This window comes from Syngnathoides biaculeatus, chromosome 17, assembly GCF_019802595.1.
Source record: "Syngnathoides biaculeatus isolate LvHL_M chromosome 17, ASM1980259v1, whole genome shotgun sequence".
Classification (NCBI taxonomy): Eukaryota; Metazoa; Chordata; class Actinopteri; order Syngnathiformes; family Syngnathidae; genus Syngnathoides; species Syngnathoides biaculeatus.
The window spans coordinates 15786449-15799258 of NC_084656.1; the positions used below are offsets into that span (position 1 = coordinate 15786449).

The window sequence follows — 12810 nt, forward strand, 5'->3', positions numbered from 1 at the left end:
AGGTTCAGCCGCATTTTTAAGTGTCAAGGTGTGTCTGTGTGCCTACTTCTTCCTCCACCGACTGGAACTCCTTGTCGTCAGGGGCCAGGTCGATTAGCACCGTGCCCTGGCTGGAGCAGTGGAACGTCAGGTATGGATTGGCACCTGCAAACACAGCATAGACCCCATTATAATGTTAGCGTAACTACATGCTATATTATTTGGACCACAGGAATTTTAACTTGGACCAAGGAACATTTAACCACAAGAAATAGTATCTAAATTTAGTCCCAAGGTCTATTATTGAGTGGTCACCCAGTGAAAACTGGGATGGGTTCCAGCTCACCCATGACCCTGAATAAGATGAGTGCTAGAAAATGAATGGATACACAGTTCTAAGGTTATTCATCCTGGCTGATAGAAAACCTTGCTCGGGGCGCAGTAGTCGCAAAAGTTCCAGGAACCTTAGGGAACTGACCTTTTATTTTATCCATTATGGTAAAAAGTCTACAGTTTTTGTGGGGGGTCCGGGATTAAGCTTTGTGGAAGTTCTTTCATTTCGAATTACAATTTAGTATTAAAACTTAAATCGGCTGCATCTTTAGGGTTGACAAATGAATTTTAGGAGTAACGACATGTAACAATAACTAAGCGATGTCGTAGTGGTAATGTGGAACGTTTCTTCATCACTTTAGCAACCTCCCCGACAGTCAAATGAACACTTGTACAAAATTGTCTCACCTTGCTGACCTCCCAGGAGCCGTTCGATGCCCTTAATGAGTTTGTGTCTGTGCCCGTAGGCGTTGATCCCGATCTCCTTGAGCTCCTCGTGGCCCATGTCTGCCAGCACATCCAACGATATCTGTTCGGACAACAGACCATAAATCCTCACCTTTCTGATAAACCTTATTTGGACATGTACAAAGTTATATAAAAACATAAAGTATGTTAGAATATATCACCAAAAATTCCAACAGACATCTTCCAACATCACGGGTTTTTTCATAAAATCACAAATATAGTATTATTGTTCAGTCTTATGGCAAAATAAAAAATGACAGTTTTAGTGTTTTAGTTATAAATAATTTTTCAACTAAAACTAAAAATAAACTATGGCTTGGATTTAACTTGGTCCTAAAGAAAGCTTAAAAAAATAATCATAGAAGTAGAATGCTAAATCAATCCTTTCTAGTTAAAAAATGACAAATGATGACAATAGACTCAGGTATAAAGAAAGGTGTGAGTGCCAAAGTCGAAGAACGCTATATGGTCTTGTGTCGCATATATTTTTTTATTGTGCTGTAACTATAACCAAACCATAATAATGTAACGGCGAACGAAAAAGCCAACAATTTATTTTGTTTAAAACAAGTGGGCACGCAACAACAAGAACTCATCTGAAGCAAGCAGTAGATAATTGGATAGGTAATTGAAGTCCTATCGGAGAGGCAACGGCTGACAACTATTCATGAGAGTCAGTCCGGCACGGCGCAAAGAAAAGGTCAATGAATGCACGACGGTCATGGAGCAACTCATCAAAGCGATAGCAGTGAGGTTTGGAAGTTTGTTCAGCGGAAGAGCGGCAAGGAGGCAAGTGAACTCTCCAATTTAAATGGTAACCTTAATCTACTCTTGTCTGGGTTGGTGTCATCGAAGTTTGGGGGCTGAAAGCGGCGGCCTGAATGCACAAAGATGTGCTGAGAAAAACTCGAGAAGAAAGTAAGTCTGATTCAGACACAGCAGTCCTTTAAATTAAGTTTGGATCATATTTTGAGAAGAATAGAGAGCGTGGGTTCACTTCCCACTCAGTTATATTGTGGAAAAAAAAACATTTTATTGAGGGACACCTTTCATGTCATCCACAGGCACCCTACAAAATATGGTAAGAGCTGTCTGTCTTCTATACGTGGCCTGTGATTGATTGGTGACCCGTGTGGGCTGTCGGCATAACAGGTTAGGGGTCTGGCTCCCTGCGACCCTGAAAAGGGTGAGTGGAGTAAAAATGGATGGCTGGATCTTCATGAAATGCATTTAGATTTTACTCGAATTCTATTGATTCAATCAGGGATTCCCAAAGCGTGCTATGTGGGCTCCCTCTAGTTGTATAAGCAAAGATCACTGAATGAAATGATCAAACTGTACATCATGTTACAGTGACCTAAACATTTTTTTTAAATACAGTATAGTTTATTTGCCAGGTGCAGCTCAGTTGTTGTACTGGTACCTTTCAAGTAGAATACATTTGCATTTAATCTTGAAATACGATTTGTTTTCAAGCATTAGCTGCAATTTGTATCTAATTTATGTTTTAATGAAACATTACTGAAATACATTTTTATCATTTGAATACATTTATGTGCGGTGTTCAAGTCACAACTTATTTTAATGTTACAGTGGATTACAATAAAATTATATTGCCTTGTTTTTTTTAAGATTACTATGGAAGAGAATTTTAATGTTGGCTATGAGGGAGGCACTTGGGGAGAAGTATTTTTTAAAAGTGGTAGTTTTTGGACAAATCTTGAGAACCACTGGATTAAATCAGTCGTGCAAGTCAAGACTTTAGTTCTGTATTGCGCAAACAAGCTCCTTGTGTCCCGTTTCAACCAACCACAACAAGTATCAATGTGGTGTAAAACCATATGAAATGAACAGATAGTGTGAAGTGAGTGGAAATTATATATATTTTTTCCTGAATAGAGTGGTTGTTTATGCTTCAAAATATTCTTTTCTCTCCGCACACAGAGAAAATGTTCCTCCATCTCACCACTTAGAATATCAATGCAGACAATGCTTCCCTTTTGGGGAATTAGAAGAAACACACAGGCTGCATATTGCATCCACTCCTGACTTCAGAGCTTGGACTTGAGCCAGCTGTCACATTCAATTTGTCTTTCTGCCTCTCTCTGTCTGTCTGCCTCCTCCTCTCTCTTGACTTCTCTCTCTCTCGCCATCTCCCTGTTGTCTTCAGATGTTGACTATGCCACACTTTTTCTCTGCTCTTTTGCACTCCCTCCCTTGACCAATTCTTCACGTATTCCTTTCACCTTGATCTTCTGTGAGAAGCAAACGTGATGTGTACCTGTTCTCTCTGCAAGATGTCTCGGAGGTGTTCCAGTCCCAGACTCTTTAAGAAATGGTTGATGGTCATGTCCAGTAGCGCTGGAAAAGGTGAAGTGTCAGTAAAGGTCAGTACACGCAAATACAATCAGCCTGTTTTTGTGCCAATTGTGCTCCTTCCCAACTACGCACGTCAAATGTTTCAGGACGTGAAAATGCTATACGTTTTTACATAGTATTTCCAAACAGAGTACTATAACTGAATATTTTTTTCCTTAATAAAACAACATTTAAGTTCACTTGGGTTATATATGGCTGATATCTCCATTTGTTTGATGGTTTTAAAGATTAAAGTGGGGAAGCCAGACAAATATATTGGAATTTGAGTAGGGAGCCGATACTTTTTCCACTGCACTGTAATTAAGATTATCCTATCTGTTTGTGATGTCTGATAAGAATGGATTAGTCCTGATATTTAGGTCTGAAACAGGTCGAGGCAAACTATCTTAGGTAAGTTTTCAACATTTACAAACAAAACTTTTCATGTGTATGTGTTGAACGCGGACTAGATGAGCCATGACACCTGTGACGTGGAACAAGACGTATCCAATCAAAGAAGCACCCAAGGCTGAAGAACATGGAAAAACACTGGCATGAAAAAAGCATCTTACGCAAAGTGGTTTTATGTAAAAAGTGGGTTCCGCAGATGGCAGGAAGTATTTTCCAGAGCAGCTAATTTTTTGAGAACATTGCATTTTAGACGGCTCTCGGCTCCAGTAATCTTCGCGAACACCCGAGAAACAAAAGCGCGTATTTGGAAGTGTTTCTTCTTCTTTGGATTTGTGAGATCACGTGAGATTTGTACTGCAGTGGAACAGACTCTTTGTGTTGGTGGTGAGCGGTGTTGAGATTCTTGGAGTATGCCACGAACGATGACCAAAACTGTTGAATGGACAATTCTTTATCTTTATGTGTGGGGACTGTAGCAGATAAAAAAAAAAATCGTGTGTGCATAAAGTTTAACATGATATAGTAGATGCATTCAAAAGGCCCCAAACTGACCCCATTTTTTTTTTTTTTTTGCAGACATACTCTCTCCTTCCTTCCTGTCCGAGCCAGACGCTCCATCTGCCGTCCCAGTGGCTCCGCCCACCGTGATGTCCCCGAGGGGCGTGCTCAAATTATCGATACTGCTCGCGGCTGACAGGCAAGAAGACGGCGATGGTGATGGAGAGATGACCACGCCCCCTGTGGCGCCACCTGTCACCACACTGGCACTCACCTGGAAGTGGGAATTGCAGGATTTGGGTTGAGGAATTTATATTAATGATAATTAATAATATTTTTCCAAACCTACATCCATAACGACTAAAACAGTTTTGCTCAGCTGCTTCAACTACTCCTTCCAGTTTACATTTCACTGATTGAAATACAATTCTATGCTGCAGACTTTGCTGTTTTGGATTTTTGTAAACAAATTTCCATAAACAGGAGCACCATTAGTTTTTGTATTCGACATTGTGCATTTGACATTATTTAAACAGAAAAGATACATAAACACATACAAATATGTGTCGTTTTAACCTCTTGTGAACATTGAAAACCCCTATGCTGTGAGTAGCCCACTCATAAGTACAAGTGAAAATCAGTTGACTTTTTCAGGTGTTTAGCGAGCCAACAGAAAATGTCAAATCCTATCTAGCTCAACAAACCTAGATAAGATAACATTTAATATCAACAGGGATCTTGCTTTGTTAAAGCATAATTTCAAGACCCTGGCAGATTGCTGACAATGAACATGCACCACAGGATGAGTCTTTTGCCAAAGGCTATGGTAAGTCAAATGAAATATAAAATCAATATAGCTTTTGCTGTGGTATTTGAAAGAGTTCACTGCTAATCAAAGATAACACTAACCACAGTGGCCTGTGGTTTCAGACAGCTGGGCAGGGCATCTGGTGGCATGGCATCTATCAGCAATGCTCTGATGTCATCGGCCTGCAACCGACATTCATTTGAAATGGCATTCGTGCAGTACTATGAACTTCCATCCATCCATTCAATCCATCCAATCCCTCTCTTTCTCCCTCCCTCCACATTTTTTCCTTCTGAGTGGTTAGGAGAAAATGAATTTCAGCTATCCAGGGCTTTTCTCAGCATCTTACAGAAATAAGGTAAACAGGATCAGTATTGCATGAAAAACTAGCACCTTTCCACCAAGTGACACAGTCCAGTTTGCTATAGTGTAGTTTGGAAAACTACACACATAATCTGGTTTGTGTTTTGCTATTGTGCTGTTAAAGTGATTGCTTCCTCAGAAATTTAAATAGCCCACCGATGCAGTAAAGGACAATAATGGAAAATATCCAGCATTTTGTGTTGCTGGCATGTGCCTCTTTATTACAGAAGGCAGACGAGGTCTGAGAGAGATTTGTGTTCCTTCTGTTCATCCGGCAGTTTTCTATTTCACTTGTCCTCACTAGGGACATGGGCAAGCTGGAGCTTATCCTAGTTGACTTTGGGCAAGAGGCGGGTTAAATCCTGGACTGGACTACCAATCACAGGGCATGCATTCTTTGTATTAATTTCAAATTGTTGCGTAATTTTCTGTAAATTAATAAAAGATAGCTGTGTCTCCATGTTTGCCAATGTCAAAAACGTTCTATGACTCGTTTCGCAAACCCAAACTAAACGGTCTTCCTTTCAATGTGGGCCAGATGATCAAACAGCACCTCTACAAAGAGATCCTTTGGTGTTTGCTTTGTTCAGTGCACTAGAAGTGGCGAGAATTGTGGCAGGATAACTTGCTACCAATACCCTGAGCATCAGAGAGTTTCTTGCTGAGAAGGCCATTGCCATGCTTGAGTAACCTCACTACTCATCTGACTTGGCTCTGTGGGAATTTTTTCCTCTTACACAGGCTCAAAGCAGGTCGTCAATATCCATTTTGATTAAGTTTGGACTTTAAAAATATGTTTTGTGACGCAAGTCCTGAACTTTTTCTAAAACATGCATGTATGTATGTATGTATCCTACCAGTGAAGTCAGTCATTCAACAAGAGAGGGCAAAAGCTTGTAGAATATAGATAGCAAAACTGTATTGCTGGGTGGAAAAGTGGCTTAAGCAAGCATTTTGTACTGTTGCCAAGTCCAGCGGTGTCTGTCCCTCCTGGTTCTTCATGGTAGGGTCGGCTCCATGAGCCAAAAGGAGAGCGCAGAGCTGCGTCCGCCCTTTCTGCGCCGCCTCGTGGAGCGGCGTAAATGCCCATTTGTCGGTGGCATTCACGCATGTGTTGTACTTGATAAGAAGAGCAGCTATGTCCACATGCTGGATGTGATGGACAAAGACAGAGAAGACAGAAAAGATTACAATCACAGGAAATAAAACTGACAGGGGAGGAAGTAAGTGAGGAAATAACTAAAAACTCATATCTAAAGTAATTTTTCTCCATTGAAATGAATAGAAATCGATTTAATCCATCCAGCCCCCTAAAATACCTCAATTTTTAAAAATCATTTTAATAATTCTCTTAACACTCTTCCACTGATTAAAAAAAACACATTCTAATACATTGAATGTAAATAACATAACTTTAAATGCAAGTAATTACAACTGTTTTTAACTTAAAACTTTAATATTTCCTCAACATTAGATAACTTTTTGTGGTGAGGCATCTTTGGCCCTTAATTGTTAGTTAAGTTGCAATTTGTAACCTATTGGAGAAGAGCCCGGTCTTGTCAGTCGTCACAGTTGAAGATTTGAAAAATGAAATTTTTCCTTTTCCTTGGCTCAGTTTTAAAAATGTGATTTCATGCGTCTTACCCCATATGAAGCAGCATTGTGCAAAGGTATCAGACCTCCTTTGTCCTGTGCATTCACGTCCGCTCCGTGTTCTAAGAGATACTCTGCCACCTCCAGGTTGTTGTAGCCAGCTAGAAGCCACAGCGGGAGAAAGAGAAAGGGAGTTAGCCAGATAGTAGAAATGAAGGTGAAACAAATTAAAATTGTGTATTTTATTTTGATAAGGGCTGCAATGACGTGAAGTCATCAGGCCACATCCTTCAGACTTTCACCGTCATTTTGATTAACTGTGCCCACACAGTTGTATAGTAGACACTGCATCGTATTGGACGCACGTAGTCGTCCCCCAAGACGAGAATCCCCATGGAACGACGCGTCTGATGTGGAGGAGCTGCACGAATGTTCACCCCAGACTGCGACCGCGGCAGTTGTATTAGACAAAGTTAAGGAAAATTCACTCACCATATCGTGGCAAATGATTCCTGACAGCTACTAACTAGTAGCTTAGCTAAATATCTGAAGTCAGCAGATGTTCCTGGCAAGCCAGCATGGATTTACAAAGTTTACTAAGCTGAGACCAGCACAAAACAGCCCAAGATGAAGCAGCAACGCATCATAGCGTTTTGGCAACTTCTTTTCCACATGCAAATGCTTTCTTTTACGTTGTTTTGACTTAATATGGGACCCCAGGAATATGAAGCCAGGGATTAAATAGAGGGCTACATATAGTTTTCAAATAAATTACATTTTGAATTTGTTGAATAGTTCAAGGAGTAAAAACCTGTTTTCTGATTTGCTATTCATTCATCCATGTTAATGCGAATAGTGAATCGGGATTTAAACAGCATCTAGTTTGGTCTTTATGGAAACATGTAGTAGCAAGATGAAGTTATGTCAAAGCATGGTAGAAACAGTAGAAACACATTGGCTACTGTGGCACGAACACTACGAAAAACAGAATAAATTAACATGAAAAAATTAACATTACGCCAAGATTTGTACTGCAACCTGCTCAATTAATTTGGCTGCCTGGTATAATGCTAATAGACATTAAAAACTGCAAAAAAAAAAAAAAAAAAATTTCTAGCAGAAACGCATTACAGCCCTGGGACTTGTCTGCAGGGTTCTTTTCCCTACAACCTCTATGTGTGTTTATTTACACTTTTAGTGGCCAACACCTAATCGCTGCATACACTTTAATGTTTTAGTGAAACTTTCCTTGTTAGTAGTTCATATGAATCTGCTAACTGTGCACATCTCGGCGGGCAAAACACAGAATGATACTGACAGATTGTTTGGACAATGATCTGATATTTTACAGATTTAAGTGTGTGACCTCTTACTACTCTCAAGGCTTTGTTTCTTTGCTCCATTTGACACAGGCATTGAAATACAGAAAAATTCTCCTACCCCATTCGGTTAACAATTAATATTAAACACAATGGAGTTCTACTTCTATAATGAACAATGCAGCCGTAGGCTCGTCGTAGCATGGATGACAGACTGCTACTTGAGAAATTAGAACAGGTTCACAAGGGTCATCGTGAGAAACTGCTTGACATCGATGAAGGAGACGGAGCTCCGGTGTTCTTGCCCAAATTAAAACCTGATCTTGTCACACATGAAAATGCGAATAAGGTAAAACCTAATCGGGCCAACACCTACAGATTTGATAGATAATGATAAGAACAGAAACCAAAGAGATAAAAAGTAAATCCAACTATCAGATTTCAAGGTAAGCTTCTAGGAAAGTACAGAGCAAGATAATGCAGTGCCCATGTTGCCTCATATGATCCTAGCACAGCATGTTTTAGTGAACACTGCTGAATATATTAGAACACCCTGCATGAAATAGGGATTTACAAGTGTTTGTGCCTCTGAGGTATTGTAGCAGAGTGGTGCCTCTCAAGACTACTTGGAGATTATATGATGATTGTCTATGTGTGTTTCAGAGTGTGCATTATTTCTGCTAAAAGGTTTATACAAGCCCCAAGGACATCGCTATCACTACCTTAGAGCACATAATCACCAGTTACATATTACTGTACGTACACATGCATATGCGAATGTGATTCAATGCAAAAGCTGTATCAAAAAAATAATAATAATAATTCTGTCATTACAAAGACACTCAATTTGGACTGTAATTCAACATTTTGAGGTATTAATTTAACAATATGATTCATATTGTGATTGTAGTTTGCCCTTAATCGTAGGGTGTTTCTAATATGATGGTTAATTTTTGTTGTTGCCAGGACGTATACAGTACTTAAGAGATTTTAAATATGGCAATAAGCAAAAACTCTCCCTCAACTCAACACAAAGCAAAACATCAAGGTTAAAAGCCTGACGTTGACGAAATGTCTGTTACCTGCGAGGTGCAGAGGGGTGGAGTTTCGTCCCTGCGTGTCCCGACAGTTGATGTTGTCCGGGCTGCATAACTTCTGCACTCTGGCCAAGCAGCCCTTCTTGGCCGCATCCAACAAGGCAGCATCTCCTCTCAAGAGGTCCTGGATGTCCGTGTCACCGTCCTTCACCAGATCCAGGGGAGTGTTTCCATCTCTATTCTTTTTGCTGGGGTCTGCGCCGTGCTGTGGACAGAATGCAAAAACAAAATGTGAAAATTAATGCCTAAATTAGGCAAGGAAAAACATGAGGATGAAGATCATCCCCAATAGACAGGACAGAAGGGACCACATCATCTGTAGATGTTGAAAGAAGATAGTTCAAACGTCCCCAACGTGACACTTTGAATTTGTCATTTATATGTACACTTTGAAATCTGATCATTAAATCTGATGTTATGGGATTACTTCCTCTGGGATCCATGCCTAGCTGTAAAATGTTGATGAATAAGGTTTCGATTGTAGTATTTGCTATAATGTTTTTGTCCTACTTTTCTGTGATTGCTTTCATGATAATTTACTAGCTCCTTAATATTGATTCTCTGTCTAGGGAACATATGAAGAGACATTTAAAACGCAGTCAGGAACACCACTATGGATTTAACATTTAAGGGTGTCTGAGAAGAAAAACATTCAGGATTCACTTTATATAGGGGGGAAAAAAACAGAACGGCATGAATCAATACACTTGTCAGTAGACAGCTTCTGGGTGACACTGTGGCAACAAATGTATGATGAGATAGATAGTTAAATATGTTTCGGGTTTATGATAATCACATATACAGTGGACCCCAGAATTAAAGTGACATCAACCATCCATTTAAAACACCCAAAATCAGACTCTGTGGACCTATCAAACTGCTGACGATCAATCAATTAAGTGCCACTGTTTTTTTCCAAATTTGTCCTTGGTGGAGGTCTGCACTCTACTGACTGCTTGTCAGTTATGGTGGTGTCTGTGATTATATTTGATCTCCAGGCATGGAAAACAGGATTTCTGGAGTCTGGGACTTTGCCAGGTTTTTTCATAACTGTGACATCCCCAAATGTGTTTGGGCAATTTCCAAGACTGGACTTGTAATTCAAGTGGAAGCAGCAGCTTTATTCCGAGCAAAACTTCTACACAAAAGAGAACATGAAAAAAAAAAAAAATCACAACAAACAGAAGAGACAAAGGAAAACCCATCGCTGAACTCAAAGAAAGAACATCCAGAGTCAAGTGGATTAACACAAGCACTTGTAGCGTGAATATGTGCGTACCCTGGCGCTTCGGGGAAAAGAGGCATCTGATGTGTCTGTAATAATGTCATTTAGAAAGTAGAATTACACCGCAAAGCTCACATAAGGTTATACTTGATGCGTTTCTGAGGAGATGTGCCCCACGAGACCATACAGAGATGTTAACGTTTGCCCGTTATTTTCTATTATTTTTGTAAAAATATTAGTTTTATTTATTTTCACTGGATATTTAAAAATATTTTTTTAATAACTCTATTGTTACCTAATTTTGCAGATATCTTATATTTGTTTGGTTACATTTCACCAAGAACATCAAGTTCTAGGAGAATGAAGCAATTCCAAAACGACAAGTCTTGAGGCACAAAACTTGCTCAGAGTGTATTTGCCATGTCTGCCCTGCTTGAATTCACTTGCTCTAATAATAATTCATGCAGCTCCATATGGCAACATTGCAGTGGTGATGTAAGCTTGTCTGGAGGTGATTATGAAAGCAACAACAAAAAACACATTTGGATGGGAAACTGCACACTTGTTTGCATTACTCATTCAGACTGATATGGCTGCCAGAAATTACACAACTGTTTGCCCTAACTTAGATCAGAGAGCGGAAGCTTAACAGTGTGCAATTTGAAACAAAGTACACTTTACAAATTAATCTTGAAATTGATTAAATGTCAGGAATCACAGACTCTATCCCAAGAATGTAAAAGTAACAGTGATGCATTTAACTGATGATGTTCTCCCCATGTTTGAATAGGTTTTATCGAGGTGCTCTGTCTCCCTCCCACAATAATAAAAATGGCAGTTGGGTTAATTTAATTTAATGTTTTGTTGTTTGTTTGCATGAAAAGCAGGTTGTGGATACAGTCTGACTGGCTGACAGTGCGCACACCACCTCTCACTCAAAGTCATCTTAGATAAAAGCTCAACAGTGACCTGGAACAAGAAAACAGTGGAAACTGGATGGATGAATGGGCTGTATTGAATTTTATTGCGTTTGTTTAATCGAGATTTGTCAACTCAATATCTCTGTGCTTACATTTACTCTAGTCTATAGGTTCTCTACGATTGGCTGGTGACCAGTCTAAGATGTACCCCGCCTCTTTCCCAAAATCAGATGGGATAATCTCCAGCTCACCTGCGACCTTAATGAAGGCAATAGCAATGAAAATGGACGGGTGGGACAATTCCATGTGTTTTGCTGCCCTCACTGCCCTAACGCATTTTCTAATTGGGCCACATGAGGGGAAAAAAATGGGTCACCTGAGCCATGTAATATAAATGTCAGAAAAATGGCTTAAATCCTAATCACCGTGCAACTGAAGGTGGGTTTAGTGTGTTAAGTTTGAATCTACCTTAAGCAGCAGTTTGCAGATTTCATATTTGCCCTTGGCAGCAGCTTCGTGCAGCGGTGAGAACTTCCACAGGTCGGCCACGTTGACCGAGGCGCCATGCCTGACCAGAAGTTCGGCCACCTCATAGTGACCGTATGAGCAAGCGTTATGGAGAGGAACTAGACCGCTGCCAAAGGGAGAGACATTATTGAGCTCATCTTAATTTATAGCTACGATCTCATCCATGGCAATTATTCCATTATTTATTATTTTATTTTTATGACTTGGTGCCAGACCCTTTGTCCTTGGCATGCACGTCGGCGCCGTGGTGCAGCAGGTACTCCACAACCTGCACTCTGTTGTAGCCAGCAGCAAAGTGAAGAGGGGTAGAGTGTCGTCCTTCCAGATCTCTGCAGTTCACGTTCTGAGCTGTGCACAGTGACTGCAGGGAGAGCAGGAAAACAAATCATTTTATGCTAAGTAAATACTATTACTCCAAGTCACAAGCTAAAATCTAAGCAATAGAAAAATGGGGGAAGAGAATCAAGTCATTATTTTCTCCTCGGAATAATTAGTACTTGTCTCGAACAAGAAACGTTGATGCTTTAATCATACTGACCCCAGTAACCAGCCACAGAATTATAAATTTGAATTTTTGTCTCCTTCCCGAAAAAAATAACTTCCTAATTTAACATCAAAGCAGACAAACAGTACAAACGGATAATAAGTCATGCACACAAAAGAGTTACTTTGTTCCATAGCCAAATCCTCGAGATGGAAAATCAATTCCATGAAATTGAAAATTTGGAGAGTGCAGAAAGTTTTAAACCCATCTTGAAGAACAAATTAAAGGAAAGCATCCAAATCACGGAACCCAACTGCTTATGGATTCTTCTTAAATCTTACTGACTGATTTACAAATCAACTTAGTAAGGGTTGTGACGATTCCCTTTGTGTAACCATCATATTTGATACTATCTGAAAAGAAAAC

General features: G+C 39.8%; 1 protein-coding gene across 1 annotated transcript in view; it reads right to left on the reverse strand.

Annotated features, from left to right (window-relative positions):
- The window catches only part of tnksa (tankyrase, TRF1-interacting ankyrin-related ADP-ribose polymerase a), a 70337-nt gene that overhangs the window by 8661 nt on the left and 48866 nt on the right, over nt 1–12810 (reverse strand). Inside the window, exons 15-24 of the mRNA XM_061800639.1 lie at nt 12116–12261; nt 11841–12006; nt 9213–9432; nt 6863–6972; nt 6179–6367; nt 4957–5037; nt 4132–4321; nt 3062–3141; nt 721–841; nt 47–144 (exon numbers count right to left, since the gene is read on the reverse strand). Of these exons, the coding sequence (XP_061656623.1) occupies nt 47–144; nt 721–841; nt 3062–3141; nt 4132–4321; nt 4957–5037; nt 6179–6367; nt 6863–6972; nt 9213–9432; nt 11841–12006; nt 12116–12261 (1401 nt within the window). The remainder of the gene's footprint in view (nt 1–46; nt 145–720; nt 842–3061; nt 3142–4131; nt 4322–4956; nt 5038–6178; nt 6368–6862; nt 6973–9212; nt 9433–11840; nt 12007–12115; nt 12262–12810) is intronic.